At 40.9% G+C, this 25709-nt stretch overlaps 2 protein-coding genes across 5 annotated transcripts in view; both read left to right on the top strand.

Annotated features, from left to right (window-relative positions):
- The first annotated feature begins 4823 nt into the window (after positions 1 to 4823).
- On the top strand, positions 4824 to 18256 carry nfx1 (nuclear transcription factor, X-box binding 1). 4 transcript variants are annotated; one of them, XR_002042744.2, is made up of 24 exons: positions 4824 to 5064; positions 6236 to 7135; positions 7897 to 8064; positions 8324 to 8401; positions 8484 to 8589; positions 8799 to 8870; positions 8942 to 9081; positions 9162 to 9261; positions 9347 to 9564; positions 10079 to 10176; positions 10267 to 10297; positions 10377 to 10459; positions 10763 to 10871; positions 11074 to 11193; positions 11269 to 11348; positions 11437 to 11667; positions 12122 to 12195; positions 12407 to 12508; positions 12787 to 12924; positions 13004 to 13070; positions 15951 to 16096; positions 16184 to 16288; positions 17684 to 17779; positions 18040 to 18256. XR_002042744.2 is itself a non-coding variant. In XM_019271676.2 (23 exons), exons 1-23 carry the CDS (start codon positions 5046 to 5048, stop codon positions 18113 to 18115), a joined length of 3261 nt encoding a protein of 1086 aa, XP_019127221.1. In that variant the 5' UTR covers positions 4824 to 5045; the 3' UTR covers positions 18116 to 18256. The 4 variants fall into 4 exon arrangements, 3 of the variants coding, with proteins under 3 accessions (XP_019127221.1, XP_019127220.1, XP_019127222.1); XM_019271676.2 differs by lacking the exon at positions 17684 to 17779; XM_019271675.2 differs by lacking the exon at positions 17684 to 17779 and having other exon boundaries at positions 18004 to 18256.
- A 2404-nt stretch (positions 18257 to 20660) lies between these two features.
- smarcd3b (SWI/SNF related BAF chromatin remodeling complex subunit D3b) overlaps positions 20661 to 25709 on the top strand; it is a 45300-nt gene continuing 40251 nt past the window's right edge. The window contains exon 1 of the mRNA XM_019271682.2: positions 20661 to 21039. Within this exon, the coding sequence (XP_019127227.1) occupies positions 21028 to 21039 (12 nt within the window). The 5' untranslated portion in view covers positions 20661 to 21027. The remainder of the gene's footprint in view (positions 21040 to 25709) is intronic.

The raw sequence follows: 25709 nt of genomic DNA, 5'->3' as shown, positions 1-25709 counted from the left end.
GCTAGACGGGGAGGGGGTGACGCAATGTCCGGTCACGGCTGTCAGAATAAAAGCCGAGTGGTGATTTTATTATTTTTTTTTATTTTTAACAATATGTTGTTGTTTTTTTTTAAAGAAAACATACAATCACAAGGACAGTAACATCACAAACATCCCTCCTCCCTCCATCCTCAACAGCAGAAACATTCAAATAAAAAATAAAAAATAATAATGATAAATAAATAAATAAATAAATCAACATGACCACTATTGTTTTTTTTGTATATTTGTTTGTTTTTTTGCCTAGTAGTGATTTATTTTTTTTTTTATTTACACTAAATGAGATTTTAGTAATTATCATGTAGTAGTAATTAGAGGTTTGAATATCATATATTTGGTATATAGTATAGTAGTACATTATTTATTTTTTAATTACATAAAATGAGCGTTTAGTAATTATCATAGTAGTAGTATTAGAGATTTGAATATCATTGTATAGTATAGTAGTATTAAATTTATTTATTTTAATTCCACTAAAATGAGCGTTTAGTAATTATCATAGTAGTAGTAATTAGATTTGAATATATATTTAGGTATAGTATAGTAGTAATTTATTTTTTATTAATTACATTAATACACTTAAAAGAGCGTTTAGTAATTTTATTTGTTGTAATAATAATAAACCTTTATTTCATAGGCACCTTTCTGTCACCCAAGGACATCTTACAATAATAATGAGAGTAGACAGCAAATAACAGAAACAAACAAAAAGACCATAAAAGTATAAATTACAGAAAGACAACATTAAAACAGGTTAAAATAGGACAATGAAATTTAATCAGATGGAAATGGCTTTTTAAACAGGTGGGTTTTAAGTGCAGACTTGTTGTGAGAGTGAGTTGATGTTCCTTATGACACTAAAATGAGCGTTTAGTAATTATTATTATTAGTAGTGAGACGTGCCACTGAGGAAAAGACAGGAGGCAGAGCTGGGAGGTAGCGAGATGAAAATGCTGAGGTTCTCTTTGGGAGTGACCAGGATGGATAGGAAGACCAAGAGGAGGTTTATTAATTGAGTGAAAGAGGACATGAAGGTAGTTGGTGTGAGAGAAGAGTGCAGAAGACCAGTTAGATGGAGGCAACTGATTCGCTGTGGCGACCCCTGAAGGGAAAAGCCGAAAGGAGAAGAAGAAGAAGTAATTAGAAATTTGAATATCACATATTATAGGTATAGTAGTAGTAGTTTAATATATAGTAGGCCAATGAACACATAAGCAAATGAATATGTGTATATGTATACAGAAATGTATTTACAAGAGACAGTGCATAACTTATATTATAATATAATATTATATATAATATAGTTTAATAATAAGCATAATAGAATAAAACAATATATAATAAATAATATAAGTACAGGAAAAGGGGTAGGAATAAATAATAAGTTTATACTTCTTCCTACTCCTTTTTAAATATGTAAGATTTAATTTGTAACTTAACTGAGTGTGTACGTGTAAGTTTGACCTGTTTTTTATTTTATTTATTAATTATTTTAAATCTTCTAAATCTGTTCAATACAAAGTAGAGTGTACACGTTTTTTTTTTCTTATATTGACATGTATTTATTATTTTTATTCACACTTGTATTGCACAAAATAGCTGCCACCTTTTGTCACATGTTATTAATATTAATATAAGATATTGTGGTTAAATGGCAACTTGAGTATGACTCCACAAAATAGGGAAGATTAAAGCATTTCAGACTGCTTTACATTGCCTATATAAGCTGCAGGGTGGACGGTATTTTTTATTATCCAAGGTTACAGTTAATTTAAAAATGACATATTATATATTGTAAATATAATAGCAAATAATCATTTGTGAGACTCTTTTTTAAGTTAAAAGCAGCGATAAACATCTAAATTGAGCCTCTGGTGATGTTCAATCAAATCAAATTGTTACAGGAGAAGTTATTTTTGCATTTAAAAAAAGCAATTTACTATCTTATTTTGAAAGCCAAAACAGCTAGTTTCCGGTCATTTGGCGCCATTGGCGGTAACTTCACGCAGCTCGCTCCCACCCAGGGATGTATTGACGGAGCCAGCGCGCATGCGTGAGCTGGAATCTGTGTGACTGCAGGACTGTAGGCCCGCAACAGAAAACAGCGATTTACAGGACGAAAAACACATTAATGTTCGGTTTGTTTGACAGTTTAGCAACACATTTACAGTCCTGAGCATCTTTAGAAGAACAGGAGCCCACATGAATACTGTCAATTGGGCGTAACTGCCGTCAAAAGCTACAAAACATCAACCTAAAGCTTATTTTAATTCATTTTTTCATATGACATTAATGTTTTTTTGTGGCTTCTTGTTTGGTTTAAAGTTAACACCAGCTCAACCAAATGGATCATCATGTGCTGCTGCTGCTGCTGGTCATTACATTCATTTTCCTAGGCTGATAAAACAGTTGGTTTATAGTGAGTTTGCACCAGTGTCCCCTACTGTCAGATCACTTTATTTCACTTTGGTTCAGCTGACTGTCACTTAAAGGGAAAAAGTGACATCTATCTATCTATCTATCTATCTATCTATCTATCTATCTATCTATCTATCTATCTATCTATCTATCTATCTATCTATCTATCTATCTATCTAATGGGTTTCAATGGAGATGAACTGACATGTATGTGTCCATATAAACATTTTATGAGTTTGAAACATCTGTTATCATTCTGTCATTGTCACTTTGCACTACCTCTGCCACATGCCTAATTTAAATGTATGTATAAATTATTTATCTATGTTTGAAGTTCTAATTCTTATTGCTATATTGTATTTGTCTATTTTAACTTTTTATATAGTTTTCTATTTGTAAATATCTTAGGTGTGTATAGGTTCAATTTAATGTATGTTTACTGTGTATAGGTCCAATTTAATGTATGTTTATTGTATAAAGGTTCAATTTAATGTATGTTTACTGTGTATAGGTTAACTTAAATGTATGTTTACTGTGTATAGGTTCAATTTAATGTGTGTTTACTGTATTATAGGTTAATTTTATCTATTGTTTACAGATAATTCAGGTTTTAATGGATCTGTGGAATAACTGGTTCTCACGTTTCTGTCCCTCAGAGTGTGTATGGTCAAGCTAATCCACCTCTTAAATATTCAATTCAATATAATTCAATCCATTCAAAGTTGTATTGTCCCCGAGAGCGTTTGCAGCAGGACAGCCACACATCAACAATGTGTAATACAACATCTATTTGGGCTTTAATATAAAAGGCCATTAGACAAAGAGGACTGCTGCTACTGTGGCAGACTTTATATTTTTCGTTTTCTGTAAATCACCAGTCACCCTGTCTGCAAAAATGCAATCATCCAGCACTGCTGCTATAGTAGCAGGACTGACACTCCCTGTGTACACATAGTTACAGTACTTTATTGATCTCAGAAGAAGGATGGCAGCAGGCAGGAATGACTTCCTGCAGCGGCCCATTTCACAGTGGAGGTGCAGGAGTCTCCGGCTGAATCTGCTCTGCTGCTTCATCAGGAGGTCATGTGGTGGATGTGAGTTATTGTTGAGAAGTTTATGGAGCATCCTTCTCTCTACAGCCAGCTGCAGAGAGTCAGCACAGAGCTGACCTTCTTCATCAGTTATCACTTTACTCCTACTATCAATACTTTAAATAGTGTGGTATATGCTCTTTATATAGTATTCATATCTATTTATACCGTAATATCTATGGTTTGAGTGTAGTGCTGTGACACAGTTAGTGTTCTTAATGCTGAGCTGTCCAGTGTTAGACTTATAATAGATAAGAAGTAATATTAACTTCACATCTGTATTAAAGTGCATAAACATATGCAAAACTATAATGTATGTTGCACAGGGATCTAACAATCTAATAATTATTGTTTTCCTCCATTATCAGCCAGTTTCTGTTGTACTAATCCAAACACAGAGCGCCACCTTGTGGCTGTACTATAGTAGTGTTGACTGTTAAATGTGTTCGCCTTTCCTGTTAACCTTAAACTGTATGGGGCTGAGTAGAAGAGCTTATCCTTTCGATTGCCTTGTCCCACAGGTCATCTGAAAACTTAACATTCTTTGAATCAGTGGACCAATGTCCAAAGACGCACAGCTGGCATTTAATAACCAACAATAATTATGCAGCTTTTTTTTATTAAGCATAAACACATATAGGCTAATAACCCAGTATGTAAATTAATAAGGTTGAATAAAGTTAATTAGTTAGTAATTATAGTCCAGGCTTAAAATGTGACACATGAATGTGGGGGTCTGTCTCTTGTCCAAGGGGTCCTTTGGGCTGAAAAAGTTCCCCTTATACATAGCATGTACAATATATGCATAATAAATTTGTAATAATAAGTCAAGTCAAGTCAACTTTATTATCAATGCTGTCATATGTACAGGACATACAGAGAATTAAAATTGCGTTTCCCTCTTATCCCGGTGCAAACAGCATAAACATGAAATATAAAATATAGGTAAAAGAAGTAAAAAAATATATAAAATATACAAGCTAAAGAAATCCAAGGAAAGACTATATAAGAATTATATATAAGAAGATTTAAATAGTATAAATATGGCGGCATGAACAGAATTAAAAATATAAACAGAAACAACAGTCTAACAGTAAAATCCCGTGTGGCAGCAGATAAACAGAATTATCAGTCTAAATATAAATGATAATAATAAATATTTTAATATCAAATAACTAATAATTGTTGGATCTGTTATTTAGTTAATTCGCAGTCCAAACTATATATTTAAAACTATAACGTTACTCAGTTTTATTTTGAAAATACTGACCGGAGTTTCCGGTTTTGGTTCACGTTCGGTTACAGAGTCCGTGTTAGCATCGGAGCTAGCGTCGATAAGGGGCGTTAAAGAGGGACAGCGGCCGCTTTGAGGGGAGTTCGTCCCCGGTATCAGAACCAGAACACGGGTGGGAAAGCCGGTACTGTCGCCGAGGACCCGGATACGGTTGTCAGACCTGTGGCGTGTGAGAGAGGAGCACCAACCGGAGTTCAAACTGAATGGCTGAGGGTAGCTCAGGTAACTGACACGCTAATGTAACGTTTGATGTAACAGTAACGCTTCACTTCCCGCTCAAACACCCACTGTACGTTAAGTTAGCTTCTCTTGTAGCCAACCTTAGCTTCGAAGTAGCATTAGCTGCTGATCTTACTCAGGTTCAGCTCGCTAAAGGTGTGCTAACGTTAGCACGAGCACAGGCTCGCTCACTAACACGTGACCGTGAACTTTGAAACACCACCGGGGGCTAATAGACATTAGCGTGTGTTTCGGTATAACGAGTGACCGTGTTAACTGGTGACCGTTACGACAGCGGTTTGAAAAACAGGTAGCTGTCCCCGTGAATGCCTTCTTTGATTAGTTTAAAGTTGAAGTTAATTTAAAATAAACACACCTGATTCGTCTTTGTTGTTTTTGTTTTTTTTGACAGCTACATATTCACCTTTATGTTTTCCCAATACCTGTCACCTGTAACTATGACAACCGGCTAACGGTCACCAGTTAACATGGTCACTCTTTAAGCCGAAACACCTAGTTATAGCTTGTAGCAGCACCTGTGTGTGCGTCTGATAGTTTTTAGATAGGAAATCTGTATTTTTAATATCTGTATTGTATACCATTGTAACTGTATGTTTGTAAAGGTGATATAATACTGTAATAGTCTTATTATTGTTAATGTCGCTGGTTATTATCTCTAAATTATGTAACTGGTTACCTAATGACTTGCATCATCTTGAAAATAATTGTTTTTAAGGCAGTAGTGAATCGACAGAAACATTTTAAAGAATAAATAATAAGTAAAGTAGTAAGTTTAGTTTTTATATATCAGGGTATGTCTATTATTTTAGGCTCTCATAGCTTAGATGAGATCCCACACTTGTCACAGCAGCTCGTATACACACGGTTGATAAGAAATTAATCATAAATAAGAAATCTATAACGGAAAGTCATAAAGTTGCTGAGTCTGACCTTTGGCAGAGCTCCTTCTTACATGGTGGAGTATCAGTCGGTTGCTGAAGGAGCTGTTTAAGGCCTCCACAGTCTCATGCAGGAGGTGAGAGGAGTTGTTCATGGTGGATGTCATCCTCCTCTCCTTCCACTTCCTCTGTGGAGTCCAGGACAGAGCTGTTACTGCGTTGTTGTTCTCCACACACAGCTTCAGGCCTTTGACACTGTCACTTTTCATTTGCAGACCCACCTGACCTCAATCCAGATGAGGCGTCACGTCAAAAATCATATCAGCACAGATCGCGAAGAGGCCGGCCGAGACACAACAACGACAGAAACCTGAACAGTAATAGTTATGATCCTTCTCAACCATATGGACAGTTTCAGCAGGGCTTCAAACCCTTGTTTAGCCAAGATAATTCAAATTATGCGTCGCATCAGCATCCTCCATACCATGAAGACGATGGAGCCAGAAGGCGAGGCAGAGGCAGAGGGAGGAGAGAAGGGAATAGAGGTGTAAATGGGAATTATGGGGGCTCCAGCTCGTGGTGGCAAAGAGGTGGAGGTGACTCTGGTTCGTATAGTGGTAACAATAGAGGTGCGGGTGCCTTTCACTCAGGGCTGCATCCCATGGATGGACCTGATGGACCCAACTGGCGAAGGGAAGATGTGAGCAGGAATTTGGAACAAACCAATGAAGACCTGGCTAAAAAACCCAGGAAGTTCAGCCAGGAGCAGCGAAGAGGACAACAAAACGAAAAGGGTGCGGGTCAAAGATCGTATGACAACAAAGGTGAAAACCCCCCTTCAGACATCAGGGAAAGGACTCTGAGGAGCAGGACAGGTCCAGACTTTCAACACGATCACCACCAGAGGAAGTACACTGAGCCAAAGCGACGACAAGGGCCGATCAAACCGCCAACTCAAGGCGAAGCAGGCCCAGAGATGGTGGCCGGCGTCCAACAAGACGACTCCTCTGGCCACGGCAGGTCATCTCAGGATCCTGCCAGTAAAGCTGGACGAGGCTCAGGACGACACACACCACTGCAGGCAGCCAGAGGAGGGAGGAGGACACATCATCAAAACCACAGACCGGGCCAGAGGAGCTGGGACAAGATGCCAGAGAGCAAAGAGACGCAGACAGGTCAGACTGTAACTCCCTGTTTACCAAAGAGTCAAGATGAATCGTTTCCATCGTTTCATGCTCATGACTTTAATTAAATTTGTCTGGAAGTGTTGCATACATGCACATGTAACTTAGCATCATGTATTTGATAATATTTTGATAATAATCTGTGTTTGAACAGACTTTCTGAGGGCGCATTCAGACAGAATCTGGTGCTGCGGTGAACATGCAAGTTTTCCATTCATTTTAGTGGTGGTAGCCTGTTTTGGTTGCGGCTATTTTCTTTTTAGAAAAATGCAGCTCAACGTCACGCTGCAGCCGCCAATCAGACCGGTCAAACCTCCGCAGTCAGCCTGAAATGTCTCTGAAATACTGAGACTATCCAGGTGCATTCATGGACTAAACTCTGATACTCTTACCTGTTGTGTTCTGGCTTTGTTTATTTTATGTACCCAGCTACTAAATCTGTGTCTAATGCTGCAAAATAGAGACACAAAGGAGTTTAATTTGGTTTGTGTCCGATGGTTTGAAACAGAGAAAGCGACTGAGCACTGATTGAGTGACATGGACAGTGAATGAGAGCGAGGGAGCTCCAGCATCAATAAAGCCACTTAATTGCCAAAATAAAAAGTAGTTTCACAGAGGTTACACTCAACATACACTGCAGCACAACCCTGATCCTGTCTGAATGTTACTCTCCGATGGAGCTGCTTTAGTTTAAAGAATTTAATTGTCCGAGTCCCTCTCCTCTCCTAACCCCTGATCTCGCCCCTTCACAGGGTGTCTGATTGAACAGCTGTCCGGGGAGAAGTACGAGTGCATGGTTTGCTGTGACGTCATCCGGCTCATGGCCCCGGTGTGGAGCTGCCAGAGCTGCTTCCACGTCTTCCACCTGAACTGCATCAAGAAATGGGCGCGATCACCGGCCTCGCAGGCGGACGGTACAGGTAGCAGCACTCGTTATAGTTATCATGAAACAACAAGACATCAGCACAGTGCTGCTCTGCAGATGGACAATACCGAGGCACCATGGCCCCAATAACAAAACAAAACAAAGCAGCAGCAGCTCTCAGGCTTTGAACTTCCTGCTGCATCAACAGTGTTTTGTGTTGCATTGCAGTTTGAAGCCAGTGGAAATATCTGCTGATCTCTTTATTTATATATATAAAAAAAGTGTGTTGATATTAAAACAAAGCTGTTTTTCAGACTCAGCCGAAGGTTGGCGTTGTCCGGCCTGCCAGAACGTTGCACTGAAACAGCCGACCTCCTACACCTGCTTCTGTGGTGAGTGATAAATATATATCATGAATATTAAATCTATTAACCGTCAACTGAAACTCTTTCTGCTCCACGTTTTGATTGGCAGGTAAAGTGACAAATCCAGAGTGGCAGCGCAGCGAGATTCCCCACAGCTGTGGCGACATGTGTGGGAAGAAACGGAGCGGCCTGGACTGCAACCACCCCTGTAACATGTGAGCAGTCGCAGCAAAGAGAGTCTTTCTTTGGTTATTTTGAGGGAAACGCCGTGTTGGATGGGCCTGGATGTGACCCTGTGAGGGACAGCTTAGCATCCCTGTTTCCTTCTACTCACTCAACTGGCTGCCATCCACACAGCTGTGTCTTTTAAATGTGTTATACAAAATATTTGTGTTAAACAATAGTTTCTCTGTCTCTCTCTCAGCTTGTGTCATCCTGGACCTTGTCCACAATGTCCTGCCTTCATAACAAAATCCTGCATCTGTGGAAAGACGAGGTACTCTACATGTTAATCATGTTTGTGTATCCTTTATACACTGTTATATTGATATAACTATATGTTTGCAGTCAGCCAGTGCGCTGTGGCCAGGGTACGGTGCTGCAGTGTGACAAGGTGTGTGGCGCCTTACTCAACTGTGGCGAACACGCCTGTGCCCAGGTGTGCCACAGCGGGGCGTGTCAACCGTGCCAGCTACAAGTTCAGCAGAGTGAGTCTCACACCAACGTTTGTCTGCTGTGGTTTTTTTAATCTTAAAGTCAACTGATGATGATTTTTGTTTTTCCACAGTGTGCTACTGCGGCGTCACCACCCGCGAAGTCCCGTGTGGCACCGATAAAGACAGATCTGACAGTTCAGGACATTTCTCCTGTCAGAAAATATGCGCGATGTAAGTCTGTTTTTATATTAAAGCTTGTATTACGGTTCAACAGTTCCCACCGCTGCTGCCTGACTCTTAACTTTCCTCTGTTCAGGATGTTAAACTGTGAAGCTCACCGGTGCCAGCAGGTGTGCCACCCGGGTCGGTGCCAACCGTGCCCTCGCTCCCCGAGCCTGGTGAAGACGTGTCCCTGCAGCCAGACGCCGCTGACCAAACTCCTGGAACTGGGCTACTCTGAACGACGAAGCTGCTCTGATCCCGTCCCATCCTGTGGAAAGACGTGCAACAAACCTCTGGCCTGTGGCTCCAGCGGTAAGAAGGAGCAAGAGGAACAAGATTATCTGCAGATTTATGGTTTTCAAAAGAAGAACACCGCCTTGTAATTTATCCTCACATCGTCTAACAGGTCAAGGGAAGTGAAGCTATCCTAAAACAAGATCTAAAACTGGTAGAGGATGTGAAGTATATGTGACAGGATCAAACAGCAGCGCTGTGTTTTTACATTCAATTGACTCAGGGTACTGCGTCTTTCAGATTCAGAAGTTTAGCCAGATCCAACGCAGCCCGACGTCACGCTGCAACCTATTGATGGATCTAATCTTGTTCCATCAAATGTCATAATGTCAGGCTTTGTCTGAGCCAATTTAAAGTCCTTGTTAAGACTTGTTGTCTTGTTGTAGGAACGTGTAGATCTCTTTTTCACATGTATTCTTCAGTCCCGAGATAATGAAACTGTTTTTGTTTTTTCAGACAGGACGTAGTTCAGACAGGATGAGGTTTGCGGGTATTGTTCTTAGACTTAATGAATGAACTCGTGTTTTTTCAGACACCATCCATCTGTGTGAGAAGCTGTGCCACGAGGGCAGCTGTGGGCCATGCTCCCTGACCTCGACTATCAGATGCAGATGTGGCTCCAAGACTAAGGTACGCAGACACACCAGCAGACTCTCTCTCTCTTTAGCGATGGCGCTGCTGTCAATCGAAGAGTTAAAACAGACGTTTTTTGTTTTCCAGGAGGTCGCGTGTGCAACGATCCAAAAAGAGGGTAAGATTTAAATTCAGACTAAATGAAACATCCTGCCTGCTCTGCCTGGTGTTTCACTTCCGACTCTTTTCTTTTCCAGAGGAGCTCGTCTTCACTTGTGAGAAGCGATGCAACAAGAAACGCTCCTGCGGCCGACACAAGTGTGGCGAGCTGTGTTGTGTGGTGAGTGTTCAGCAACCTCTCTGCTGTAATTTATATACTGTCCAAACACAATTAGACAAATCAATGCTAAATGAGTTGAGTGAAATGAAGAAGTCGGCATAATATAAAAAAGTTATAGTGTGTGTGGTCAAATAGTATATACGCTACATATACTAACTGTAAGCAGTCTGGTTTGTCTCAGGATTCTTCAGTTAACTTCTTAAAAATATTGTAAAGCACTGTGTCTTTTATCAAGCTGTGTTTGCTTTGCTTAACTCCTCTGATCCACTGATGCTTTTTCCAACCTGTCTACTCCGTCTTCAGAACGTGGAGCACAAGTGCCTCCTGATCTGCGGCTACAAGCTCAACTGTGGCCTCCACCGCTGCCAGGAGACTTGTCACCGTGGAAACTGTGAGCCCTGCTGGCAGTCCAGTGAGTCCTGCAGTCCAACAGCAGCTGTGTCTACGAGCCAAGTCTCAGATGTAGCATGTAGTTAATCTGCCACTCAAAAAAAAAAAAAGTTATTTGAGGTTTTTTACGTAATCTTTGTGACTTTTTTCCTCCTCTGTGTGGTATTATGTTTGGCATTATGTTTGGCCACACTGCTTTTATCCCGATTTCCTTCTCTTTGTAGGTTTCGACGAGCTGACGTGTCACTGCGGCCTCACCGTCTTGTACCCGCCCATCGCCTGTGGCACGAAGCCACCAGAGTGCAAGAACATGTGCACGCGAAGACACGAGTGTGACCACCCAGGTGAGAAAAAACCACAGATGTTCACACTGTGACGGTCGGTGGAAAACGCCGTGCTAACATTTATCTGTCGTTTAGTGTTTCACAACTGCCACAGTGAAGAGAAGTGTCCGCCGTGCACGTACCTCACTCAGAAATGGTGCATGGGAAAGCACGAGGTAACCTCCCGTGAGCTGATCACTTCTTCTGTTTTGTTTTTTTTTTAAACTCCTGCGATTAAACTGACTCTCTTTTAATTCGTCGCAGCAACGCAGCAACATCCCGTGTCATCTGCAAGACATTTCCTGCGGCCTGACGTGTAATAAAACGCTGCCGTGCGAAATTCACCGCTGCAAGCGGATCTGCCACCGAGGCGAGTGTCTGGCAGAAGGCAGCTGCCAGCAGCCCTGCGTGCTGCCTCGTCCAGACTGCGGCCACCCGTGCTCCGCTCCCTGTCATAAAGGCAGCAGCTGCCCACGCACCACCTGCACAGCCAAGGTACAACACGCCGAGAGCAGCTGGACTTCCAGTAGCTGAAAATATGGGTTACAAAGTTAGTGCAGATGGTCTCTGTTAGATCCAGGCATGGATTCACGCCGAGCTGAGTGTGCCGTGTTTTTCCATCATCAAAAGTTTTTTAGATAATAAACATGTCACATCTTCTAATTTTATTTAGTTATGTTCCTTCTGGCTACAAGTGGGGTCCCGGCAGTTGATGAAATCTGCTGTAACAGTGTGTAACTGTCATAAAGAAGTCGACCTGGATTAAAATAACATTTCAGGGGCAGTCGTCCAAACTCAAGAGCTCGGCAAACAATGAAACCTTTCAGCTGCAGGAATTCCTCACATGAGCAAACTTTCAGAAAGCAACACATTGTCTGCTTAGGAAAAAAAAAAAACAGAGTCTGGTCCCACGTATGTTTGACAGTGTAATTCCTCTTATGTTTCGCAGGTGGCTGTACAGTGTGATTGTGGTCGAAGAAAGGAAACAGTGATGTGCACAGAGGCCACCAGTTCATACCAGAGGTCAGTTATACCACGGTTGCCCAGTTAGAAAAATCAGGCCTTACCTGACTCAACATGCTGCCCAACTCCTGCATGATAAAGCCATGACCCCCCTCTATGCGAGAAGTCCTTCTCACACTGTACCTCGATTGTTTCCCTCAGCTCAAGTCATTCTTTGTATTCAGCTGCACTTGAAATGTTTCATATGAAGTCTTTACACGTTAATCTGCAGGTATGCCGCCATCGCCATGGCCAGTAAACTGTCTGACATGCAGCTCGGCGACTCGATGGACATCGGGCCGCTCCTCACTAAGAAGGAGATGAAACAGACCAGGTAGAGTAATCGAGTATAGTTTGAGAGGCTGTTTCTGGCGCAGTGCAGTTATGTTTTAATCAATAATGAAACATTATTTAAATGTTCTTCCGCATTGAAATGGATTTCCTGCTCGCCATGAATGATGACCTTTTTGTTTGTGCATTAATATTTATAAATCAATCAATCATACGGGCGTGTTTTTAATGGATTACATCAGCCACCCAGACCAGAACAATCCAGTTCATAAGAATCATTTCAGTTCAGCAGGTTGAAACAAATCTGTTTGTTTCTCTCAGGCTTGAATGCGACCAAGAGTGCGCCACGTTGGAGAGAAACAGGCGTTTAGCCGAGGCGCTGCAGATCGACTCGTCGTCCGACCCCTTCAACGTCCGATCTACCTCTGTGTACAGCGACAGCCTCAAAGAGGACGCCAGGTCTGCCTGTGTTGCCTCATTCATCACTGCTCCTGTCACTGATTTCAGCTCCTAATCTTCCTCTCTGTTCCTCTTCCAGAAAAGACTTGAAGTTTGTCACCGAGGTTGAAGAAGAGATCAAGAATCTCGTTGAGCTTGCTAATAAGGTAAGATGTTAAAATGAATCCCCTGTGGCAGTCTGCGGTGTGCTGCTCCCCCTGGTGGCTCTTTCAGGAGAAACAATGATTGAGGACAGTGCTTCTCACCATGAACCACCTCAGAACATATCGGGCTGTCAAAGAAACACCATGTGTACAGCTGACCCTGTTCAGCTGCAGACAGGTTGATCACTCATAGGAAGATCATTCATTGTAAGAAAGTGGTACTCCTCCTCCGCACGTCTCTTCTCTGATAGTTCCCATTTGGAGTTCTGGATCCGCTCATTTCACCTCCGCTTACTGTCTTTACGTCACGTTTGAGCTCATGTACGCTCACGCTACGGGCAAGAACGTGACTACGTAACAGGAGGCCAAATATTTAAGAGAATTCAACACGTATTTTAAATACATTCCAGCAGCCTCATAATTTATATTCAAAGTATGTTGATGGTATAAAATGTTTTTTAATGAGTAACTAAGTTGCTTACATGCTTTTACAGCTGTCAGTTGTGCGAATGGGTCTATTATCCAGTCGTGTTAATGCAACATCACTCCTTTACCTTTTTGATGATTGCATTTACCAGGCTGTCCGTTCACCTCACACTTTAAGACAGACACATAACTCAACATAAACTCCTGATGCACAAAGATTCAGTAATGAACTGTTTTGAACTTGAGGTTACGAGATGAATCGTGCAACCCCGCGGTGAATCGACACAGGGTTGTGCAGCAGTGTCTGTGCTGACCGTAATCGCTGTGAAACAAGTGAGGAAATAACGTTTTAATTTGCTGATTAACCGGCGTTATCGATTCTGGCGGGCGCAAACCAAATTAAACTTCTTTGTGTCAGTAATTTTCAGCGTGTCTGAATGTGTCCTTGAGGTTTTAAAGAGTTGTGCTGGGTCGTTTTTCTGCAGCAGTTAATCTTAAATCCAATCCATCGAGTTCAGATTCAGTTTCAAAAAATTGCACTCTGCAGATGATTGATGAAATAAAAACAGCTTCTGCTTCTTCATATCAAAGTTAATTTATGATCTATTACCGCTCCTCGTGTTTATACCATCACACGGTTTGCTTTTCTTATAAACATTCGAACACGCTGCTTAGAAAACAAAGCCAGGCCTACCCACTTTCAGCTCTGACGTTAATGTACCAATCTAAACTGAACACTTGGATCGTTTTCATATTATTTTCTGACCCAGTTGTTGTATATCCAGCTATTTTTGAGCTCAGTCAATTCTCCCGTGGACCTGCTGTGGCTTCATGTAGATTTGACAGGACGACGAAGCCTCTTTAGTAACTGTTTCTAAGCCAGGCTAAATTAGTTGGTACCTCATGGGGCGGTTGGAAAATAGCCTTCATGTTCTGTGTTTTTATTTCATCTTTGTTCAACGTGTTGAGCCTATCAGGAGTGAACAAATGACTCTGAAAGGTTTTATCATGTTTTGTGCTGCGTACTGTGCTGCCTGTTTTATTGACTTCATTTTCTACTATTGTGCCTCCTGTGTGGGCTAAACCGAGGTTATTAAATCTTGTTCTGTATCGAATCTTTCAAAGCTGTTGTACTCTCTAACTGGCTTCAGGCGGAAAAAAGTTGTTGTTGTTTTTCCCAACCTCTGCGTGTCATACACAACTATTGGACCTGGATTTGTGCATGGGAGGTATTGTGATGCTGAAACAAGAAATAATCTTCCACAATAACATTGAAACTATTAAAACTTTGCCGTTACTTAAACAGAAATTTAAATTTAGATCTGTTGACGAGTCTGAATAAAAGGATATGTCAGAAAACCGTCAAAAATTCATCAAATTTCAGATATTTTATGACTTGATCACTGTTTTGTTTTTTTAAGCTTAATGTTATCCTAACTTACCATACTCTTATTAACGCCAAGTCCACTGTAAAGTTACTCCCTCCACTGATTTGCTGTCTGAGCCAAGAGTGTTCTGACTCTGTAACTTCTAGTGGGACAAAGATGATCACACACAACCAGCGACAGGCGCAACTGGTGTCCAACTGGTCAACAAAACATTGTAAGCGACCTACATTCAGCTGAATACAGAACAAAGACAAAATATTTCATGTTCAAACTAATCGACTCGTTGTTGTCTTTTGTAAATATATATACTCATTCTGAATTTGATGTCTGTAACATGTTCCAAAAACTTTAGATCAGGAGCAACAAAACACTTGTTTGGATCATTTCATGGGTTAATTGGTAACAGGTATGAAAGTCTCAGACCTTCACAAGCAAAGACTGGGTTCAAAACTGGGGTGACTGTGAGTATAGCAGGTCGTCCCACTGATCAGATGATCGGGGGTTCGATCCTCTGGCTCGATCCCCGACTCCTCCAGTCTGCGTGTTACACTGGGTTCAGTGATTGCACTCCCCAAGGCTGCACCATCAGTGTGTGAATGTATGTCTTGATTGAAATGTGTCGTGTAAAAGCCATCACTGTGTGAGCAATTTATGGAACTTTTCTCAGCATATAGTTGGAATTGATTTTTATTACTTTGATTTTTTTTTTCATTAGAGAAGATTCAGAGAATTTGCAGAAATCTCTACATAAGGGACAAGGCCGAAAAACAACACTGAATGTCTGTCTGTGACCTTCAGGCACCCTCAGGCAGTATAATTGTATAAAAGATGTTACTCTGTGGGCTCAGGAACACTTAAAAAAATTGTTAATCACTGCATTTACAAATGCAAGTAAGACTCGACCATGAAAGGCAAAAGTTACGTATCAACGACCTCCAGAAACATCGCCAACTTCTCATTTAAATGGACTGATGGAAAGCAAAGCATCCCAGTGGTTTTATATACGCTGATGCAAAGAGAGAGACACATTTTTCCCTAATGGATGTACGTACATTTCTCATGTCTGCAGGGAAAACAGCCAAAGAGGAGCCACTGTTTCCCACCCATGAACCGAGAACACCGGAAGATCATCCACGACCTGGCCGAGGTATACGGCGTGGAGAGCGTGAGCTACGACAGCGAGCCCAAACGCAACGTGGTCATCACTGCCCAGAGGTGAGACTCTTCTTAGAAACAGCCTGCAAACCTTCGTGACAAATACGATCATGGCTTTTTTTTTTAAAGATGCGTTTTCATTCTCAGGGGGAAGTCCGTCTGTCCGAACTCGATGCTGACATCGCTGATAGAGCGAGAGACGGCTGCGAGGGCCCCTCCACCCATCGCTCATATCAAACAGCACAGCAGCAAGTAAGTAACAGAAGAGTACTCAAACACCACATCGTATCGAGACTGAGACAAAGACCAGACCGTATGTAGGCTGCTTTGGTAGGTAACATGCATGCAGCAGTATGTAGATCCCAAAAGTAGTCTCAAGACTAGTCCAAGACCAAGATTAATCTCGAGTACTTCACCATTGCAAGTTGGCACACTGACATCAACAAACATTTGGCTGACACTAGAGCGTTGTGGAAGTTGAAGAAGTATCTCATACCATCGTTATCGGCCACGTTGAGGCTCTGCGTGTTATTCTTACTGTAGAAACTCCACGGGTGGGCTGTAAACAAAGCCTCCGAACACATGCCAAACTTACGTGCAAGCATATCAGCTTGTGCGTACAGCTGGACGTCTGTATCATCTGACAGATCATCTGCTATATAATGGCAAAGATATTGTTGCACCACATAAGCAGAATTCATGAGATTTTCTGTCCAACAATCATAATATTTCTTTTCTTTGCATCATATTTGATGTCAAAATCAATGCCATAGTGCTGCAAAGCTGCAGTAACTCTTCATAATAATAACTTTATTTATATAGCCTGAGTTCACAAAGTGCTTTACAGAGCAGAGGACTCAAAATAAGGCCCAACAAACGGGTTAAGATTAAGAAAAGTAAAAACAAAATTGTCTATTCTTGATGTCTAGAAGCTTCAAAATAAAAGCATAGTCGAACATTAACAAGAGGTATAAATATATATAACATGGGGCATTAAAAGGTCTGTTTGAGGGTAAAAGGATAAATAGACTCATGTCCTCGGGCACGTTGTTCCATAGTTGCCCTGATAGAGAAGGTCTCGACCTTAGAACAACCAGAAGTGACCTGCCGAGGATGTAAGGCTGCGAACTGGCTCATATGGGGTTAACATACTCTTGATACAGTATAGCTAGTGTCCAGTGACCCAAACAGGCTTTAAAAGTGATCTTAAAATCTTAAAATCAATCCTAAAATGCACAGGCAGCCAACGGAGGAGAGCTAAAATCACAGTACAGTGATCCCTCGCTATATCGCGGTTCACTTTTTGCGGACTCGCTGTTTCGCGGATTTTTTTCAGTGTCATTTTGCATGCTTTTTTTTTTTTTTTTTTTTACAGCGTACTGTACAGTATGAACGTGCATTGTGTTCTGCGTCCTGATTGGCTAAGGGAGAACCGCACATGTGTTCTGCGTCCTGTTTAAGGGAGTACTGTACAAAATGTGTGTAAAAGGGTGTATAAAAGTGTGTGGTTAGGGGTTTTACGGCCTTAAAACATGTATAATAATTGTAAAACTCACTTCGCGGATTTCGTTTATTGCGGGTTATTTTTGGAACGTATCCCCCGCGATAAACGAGGGTTCACTGTAATGTGATGTCGTCTGTCAAAAGCAGTTAGAAGCCGAGCTGCTGCGTTCTGGACTAGTTGGGAGGCGTGAGAGAGAGATTTATCGTTGATGCCGGAGAGGAGTGAGGTGCAATAGTAAGGTATGGATAGTATGGAGTTAAGGTATGGATTATTGTAGGACAACACTAGATGGACAGATTGTCTGCATACATCCTGTTTTACTTGCATTTAACTGTCGTGTACACGTTGAAAAGAAAAGGTGAGACGCCGCCCTGTCCGACTCTGATACAGGATTTACCTCGTTTAACTTGCTCCAGCATTCGCCTGATCATATCACATCCTTTTTTTTTGTTTTATGTTTCAGATTGATGACTAATTTTCTTCCTGATTCTCCTCGCAGAGCCGCCACTGGAAGCACCTGGTCAAAGATGGTTAAAGAAGAACCTGTCATCGATTATTTTGATGTCCAGGACTAAAAAGACCTCAGGATCTACTCATACGAATTTAGTCTACATCTGCCAAAAAGCTTGAATAACCTTTTTTCCATTTGTGTTCATCAAAGATCAATAAGAATACCTCCGGCTTCATGATAAAATAAAATAATCTTTGGAAATATCTCTCAGATCTGATTGCCTTGGTTTATCCGGGAGGAGCTGAACGAGAGCCGGGTCGAGTGTTCCCCTTGAATTTTTAGATATTAAAGTCGATCGAGCCCGGAGATGAATCATTTTGAAAAGCTCCTGATTGTTTTCTTTGTCCCTCACTGAACCAAACTTAATAAAAAGTGAAATTCCTTCCTCACATAAAGGACGTGCATAGCTCATCTCTCAACAGTACATCGTTCTTCAGACTGAGCTCTCTGCCGTGAGATATCTTTTGTTCTTCCTGCTGGTGTCGAGCCAAAACGGTTCAGTAGTAAACCTCTGCCGATTGACTTTGTGGGTGTCTACGAGTGGGCTGCACTGCGGAAAAGAAAGCTTTGTTTGAAACACGCCGATGACCCAGATGTTGTGCTGCACTTTTCTCAAAGCTCTTCCTCTGTAGTTGGAGTTTTGAGGTCAGATTCAGATCTTCTCGCGCTGATCGGGGGGTTTGTGCGCTCACTGAAGGACACAAGCAGCGAGGGGTGACGGTCAGCCTGAGTTTAGATGCAACGTTACAGACGATGCAGCACTGACTTGACACTTTCAGTTTGTATTCACATCACGAGCACTCCTTGCATCATTCCCTTTATTAAACCTTTGGCAACAGTCCACGATACACGGACATTTTCGGCTCTGCCCTTTTTAATTTTAACTTTTTCATGCTGTTTCTTGCCTCGTATGAACTGCAGCAGTGAAAACTCACAAACTTAGTATTCCCCTTTAGACTACAACTATCTCATAAAGTTGGATTTATTAACAGTTATTGGGGCATTTAATGATGATTTATAGATCAATTATAAGCTGTTAATACAACCAGGATTTGGGTTGCCAGGCTTGGTGAAAATAAACCTTTTTGTCCAAGTATGTCGACACAAAATAAACTACAGAGGACAATAAAGATGCAAACAGTGAAACAAACAAAGCTAGCTGGACAACAATATTATGTTTTAAACATCTGTGGTCAGTTATTAGGTATTATTGGCCCGGTATAGATACAGAACAGCTAAAAACAAGAAGCTTGATAGATAGACAAACATTAAAACTTACTATGTACAGAGATTATATATATATATATATATATATATACTTATATTATATATATGTACCACCCACAAGTCCCTCTCATGTTGTCATGCAAAAACAACTAATGTTTCCACCAAGCTCAGACCTCATGAGATAGCACGTCACCATGCTATCCTTGAATTTTAGACAAATCACCAACAGTACCCCTCGCTCTAGGCTTCACAGTGGGAACAACACATGCGGATACCATCCGTTCACCTTCTCTGCGTCTCTTAAAGACTTTATGGTTTGAACAAAACAATCTCAGATTTGGCTCATCAGTACAAAGTTTATATTTGTGTCCAAACTTAAACAACAATAACATTAGTAGACAGAATAAAACAACAGCGCAGTGGTGCAGAGGTCACTAAAATAAATCTGGTTTATGTACCAACCATATGAGTGATAATATTTACATGTTTAAAGAACAAAAACTGAATTTAAACGGTGAGAATAATAAACAATAATAATATAATTTACAGGTGGAGTAGACACAGAGACACTGTATGTCATATGTTATTTTTATCTATTAATGATGATTTTTCACAATCTGGCAACAAAATGTTGACTTACAGCTCCATAAGGCATTAGTAAACTCCATTAAAAGATTTATTGTTGTTATAGTTAAATTAGTTAAGACAACAAGAGGCGCCGACATTAAACAAAAATGGGAAAGCGAAACAAGCGGCTAAATTACAGAGAAAGTCTGGATAAAATATTGTTAATTTCAGTGATAGATATCAAGCTCAGACTCTTTGAGAGTGTTCAGCTGGGAGAGATATTTCACGCACCGGTTCAGCAACCTTCATCATTCAGGGTCTTTCAGGAGCTGAAGGAAATGTGGCTGTGGGATGAAATACACTTTGAGAAATATTGAAACCAAATATCTGAGTGTAGCTGCTGTGAAAAGCATTTTAACAGCAGCCATTTTGACGTTAAACCGTGAAACACACAGGTGTTACCATTCAGATCCATTCAGTCTGCTCACTAAATGGAACGGGACCTTTAATTAGTATCATTGGTAACACCTGTGTTTTTATTTTTTTTTAGGAGGATTTTTCACAATCTGCCAACATAAAGTTGCTCTATAAAACATCAGTTAACTATAAATTAAAATATTTATGATCACAACTCTTCATAAAGAGTGTTTGTTTTTAATTAGGGAGCTTTAATTAATGAGCAGGTTTTATTCAGTACACCTGAGACACGGTTCCTGTAACGCTTTTTCTAAACGTCCACACTCCTTTTTTTTTGTTTGTTAAATCTCCTCCATAGCCGCTCCTGAGGATAATTTGATGACACTCCCTGCCACTGGTGATTTTTCATTATATCGACTCTCCAGCAGAGACCGCGCCTGCGCTCCTGCTCCCTTCCGAACAAGGCTTCACCAATCCTGGGCTCTGCTGGCTCCATCCCCGGCTCGGCGTCTCTCTCTCTCTCTCTCTCACACACACACACACACATAGGCCAGTGCTAATAAGTCGCCTAGCTGTGTGTGTGTCCAGTAATGGGGAAGTAATAGACCGCTTGTGTTTGGCTTGTCTGAGGAAGCCGTGAGGAAGTTGAGGGGAGTGAAGGGAAAGAGCTCCGCGCCGCGCCGGACCGGACATCTCCACAGAGACACATCCTACAGTTGCTGTTGTTGAGTAGCCTAAAAAAAAAAAAAAAAAGGGCGCATAGTGATGGAGAGAAAGGTATGGATGCTTATGCTACCATTTGTTTTACTGCACATCAGCGCTGCTCAGGATCCGCATCCACCATTGAAACTATATTTTCTTTATCCTGGATATTTTAGTGCGCACCGGAGTTTTTCCCCCCCTCGTCTGTCTGTATTTATTGTGCACCTCATGGTGTATTTGTGTTAGTCAGCCGCATGGTGCACACTGTAAGGAGGATATTGTGCATGCATTGGGGGAGTGGGGATGTGGTTGAAGGGGGGTGGGGGGTATTTCTCTGTTCTGTCTGCATCATCACACTGTATAGTTGCAGCACCTCCACCACCACCACCCCCTTTCCACCTCCACCTCCCACCCCTCCCCGTTTTCCAGCCGACGCAGACACCAACCAGCCAGCCTGCAAGCCAGCCAGCCAGCCAAGCTCGGCTTGTTAACCTTGACTCGTGTGGGAAACAGACACTTGAGGAGTATTACAGAGAGGGGATGCACGGTGAGGGAGTGCGGGCCATCCTCTCACCTCTCCACGCATGCCTTTAATTCATCCCTCCCTCCCTTACATCCTCTCCCATCCATCCATCCTCCCTCCCTCCTTCCCCTCTTTGATTCAGGGCGCACACAGTCATATAATGGTGCTTCATGTCAGTGCCCCACAAGTCTGCTGCTGCTTCTGCTGCTGCTGCACTACAGTGTGTTTTGGATCCTCTCCTGCAGGAAAAGTTTCAGTTTCACTGTGTTAATCTGCTGGCAGCCTGTGGGTACACACACAGGCAGCAGGACTGAGAGGAATTTGGGGTGTACAGATCTACTTCTGCTGATCCAAAGGGAAAAAAATCATATTCCAACTTCTGTTGGAGCCAAACCTGCTTTTTGTATGTTTATAGAGTATTAACGTCCACACATGAGAAGCAGCTAAACCCCCCCCGTGTTAAACTAACAGATATTTTTGTTGTCTTGCTGAGAGTTTAATTAAAGTACACATTTCTGTTCATTAAATGTGAAGCCTACAGATAGCAGTCAGTTAGCCTAGTTAGCCCAGATTAGCAGAGAAACAAGGAATAGCTAGCCTGGCTAACTATTATGTAGCTTCATATTTAGAATAAAATGTCAAACGATATCATACAGTTTAGTGAATCTTTCATGCCACGATACCACTGTTATGTCTGTGTGCTAACTATGAAGCTACAGCTAGCAGTCAGTTAGCCCACTTTAGCATTGAAACAAGGAATAGTTAGCCTGGCTAACTGTTATGTAGCTTCATATTTAGAATAAAATTTCAGAATCAGAAATACTTTATCAAACGATATCGTACAGTTTAGTGGATTTTCTATGCCACAATACCACTGTAATGTCTCTATGCTAACTATGAAGCTACAGCTAGCAGTCAGTTAGCCTAGTTAGCCCAGATTAGCAGAGAAACAAGGAATAGTTAGCCTGGCTAACTGTTGTAGCTTCATATTTAGAATTAAATGTCAAACAATATCATACAGTTTAGTGAATCTTTCATGCCACGATACCACTGTTATGTCTGTATGCTAACTATGAAGCTACAGCTAGCAGTCAGTTAGCCCACTTTAGCATTGAAACAAGGAATAGTTAGCCTGGCTAACTGTTATGTAGCCTCATATTTAGAATAAAATTTCAGAATCAGAATCAGAAGTACTTTATCAAACGATATCGTACAGTTTAGTGGATTTTCTATGCCACGATACCACTGTTATGTCTGTACGTTAACTATGAAGCTACAGCTAGCAGTCAGTTAGCCCAGATTAGCAGAGAAACAAGGAATAGCTAGCCTGGCTAACTGTTATGTAGTTTCATATTTAGAATACAATTTCAGAATCAAAAGTACTTTATCAAACGATATCGTACAGTTTAGTGGATTTTCTATGCCACGATACCACTGCTATGTCTGTACGTTAACTATGAAGCTACAGCTAGCAGTCAGTTAGCCTAGTTAGCCCAGATTAGCAGAGAATAGCTAGCCTGGATAACTGTTATGTAACTTTATATTTAGAATAAAATTTCAGCATCAGAAGTACTTTATCAAACGATATCATACAGTTTAGTGGATTTTCTATGCCACGATACCACTGTTATGTCTGTACGCTAACTATGAAGCTAGCTAGCCTGGCTAACTCCTTTGTAGCTCCATATTTACCATAAAATTTCAAACAATATACAGTTTAATTGATTTTCTATGCCACGATACCACTGTTATGTCTGTATGCTAACTATGAAGCTACAGCTAGCAGTCACTTAGCCGACTTTAGCATATAGACTTGAAACAAGGAATAGTTAGTCTGGCTAACTCCTTTGTAGCTTCATATTTAGAATTAAATGTCAAACGATATCAAACAGTTTATGCCACGATACCACTGTAATTTCTGTATGCTAACTATTAAGCTACATCCAGTAGTTAGTTAGCCTAGTTTAGCATAAAGACTTGAAACAAGGAATAGCTAGGCTGGCTAACTCCTTTGTAGCTTATGTGAGAGTGCTATCAATCTTCTCTGAAAAGTGTATTTCCCAAAATGTCAATTTATTTCATACATTTTAGTGACTTATCTATGTCCTAACACTAATGTTTATATGCTAACTATTAAGCTACATCCAGCAGTTAGTTAGCCTACTTTAGCATATAGACTTGAAATGAGGAATAGCTAGCCTGGCTAACTCTTCTATTTAGCCTACAGATGATGGTGCTATCGATCTTCATGTAATCTCATGTAAAAAACAGGAAGCTAAAAAGTATATTTCTTAAAATGTCAAGTGAATTTTCCATGCCACGATACCACTGTAATGCCTGTATGTTAATTATAAAGCTAAAACTAGCAGCTAGTTAGCCTCCTTGAAACAAGGAATAGCTAGAATGGCTAACCTCTAGCTAGCTCTTCTGTAGCGTTATATTTAGCAAACAGAAATGAGAGTACTATGTTCTAGTGGAATGAACAGAAAAAGGCTAAAAAATAAAATAAAATGATTTTATAAAGTTAAGTGGATTATCTATGCTATAATAGCACTGTAATGTCTGTTGTGTAATGCTAACTAAGAAGCTACAACTAGCAGCCAGTTAGACTAGCCTGGCTGACGTCTTGGTAAATTTTCTATAGCTTCATATTTAACTTACAGATATATGTTATACAGACTTTAGTGGTTCTGTGGGGGCAGTAAGGCTCTATAAACAATCCAAAAAAGGTCAGCCATGATACCACTCTTATATCTGTAATGGTTACACATCTTATGCTAAGATAATTGACTCGACTGCTGGCGGTAGTTTTTACTATTAAAGCACAAAGGTGGTGTCAGTCTTCTTGTCTAACTCTGTGTCTAACTCTCAGCTTATTTTCTTTCTTACATAGAGGAGCTTAAAAATGCTAAAAAAAAACTTTCAGTCAGCATGTTTTTGTTTTTGTGTCGAGGCACTCGTCCATGTATAATAACTGCAAATGTGTTGTGTTGAACTCATTGCACGTTTTAAAGGTTTTCTCAGGTTTCAGCCCCTCTCTCTCTCTGCCTCTCTCTGCTTCCTGCTGTGGTTTCATGTACAGATCTGTTGAGTTATGGAGGACTTGGTGACTCAGCTGCTCAACGATTTAAAATGCTCTTCAGTTTGATGCTTTATATGAAAAAACAAAAGAAAACAGACACAGGCATTTGGGTGCAATTAGTCAACAAAGAATATTGCAAAACCACTCTTATTTCAGAAAATTGCTATTCGTTTGTTGGTTTTTAATATGTTTACCCCATTCCATTCATTTTTCCTCTGTGCAAAGACAGTATGCATAAAACGTCCACGCAAAGGTGCAAGATTGTCCTACTTCTGCTGCCTTTTCTCTTTGTTAAGTGTTGCTTTGCTTTAGCCTGTATGGGAAGACTTTGAGCTGCTCTGCACTTGAGTTGTTACCAAAAAACTGCAGTTCCTCAAACGTCCACTTGAGGCTGGCTACAGAACAAGTCAGTCTCCATAAGTCCCCATGTTCAAATGTCCAACTTCACAGCAGAAATAAACATGTTTACAGCCTGGTACAAAAAACAGTTTTGGTCTCTGTAGCTAATTTTCCCATTCATGACAACTGTACTGAGGGTGAATTTTTATATAACTCACCTGTTTAAATTATAATAAGGCTTAAAGTTATGCAGAATTAACAGCTTTGATTGACAGGTGAAGGCTTAAAGTTATGCAGAATTAACAGCTTTGATTGACAGGTGGGCACTATTATAGATGGCTTGAGCCAAATAATGGACACAGCATGCGTGACTTCACCCATAGGTTTCCAAAGCACCGTTTTGCTGAAAATATGCAGCCTTGCCATGTTTGCTGTACTGCCTCTTCCACCTCCCAGCTAATCTACACTAAGACATGGATCATCGGTGGACCTCAGGCGGGCTGAATGAATGAATTCATCAAACAAGCCGTCTGTAATGGCACCCACTTGTCAATCAAAGCAGCCACGCTGTTAATTTTGCATAACTTTGAACAGGTGAGTTATATAGAAATTCAGACTAAGTACAATTGTCATGAATGTGGAAATTAGCTATAAAGACCAAAACTGTGTTTTGTACCAGGCTGTAAACATGTTTATTTCTGCATGTCCATTCCTGGACATTTTAACATGGGGACTTATGGAGACTGACTCGTTCTGTAGCCAGCCTCAAGTGGACGTTTGAGGAATCGCAGTTTTTAGCAC

Source organism: Larimichthys crocea, chromosome XXIII, assembly GCF_000972845.2.
Source record: "Larimichthys crocea isolate SSNF chromosome XXIII, L_crocea_2.0, whole genome shotgun sequence".
Taxonomy (NCBI): Eukaryota; Metazoa; Chordata; class Actinopteri; family Sciaenidae; genus Larimichthys; species Larimichthys crocea.
The sequence above is the reverse complement of the archived record's forward strand: the minus strand, read 5'-3'. Positions and strand labels throughout refer to the sequence as shown.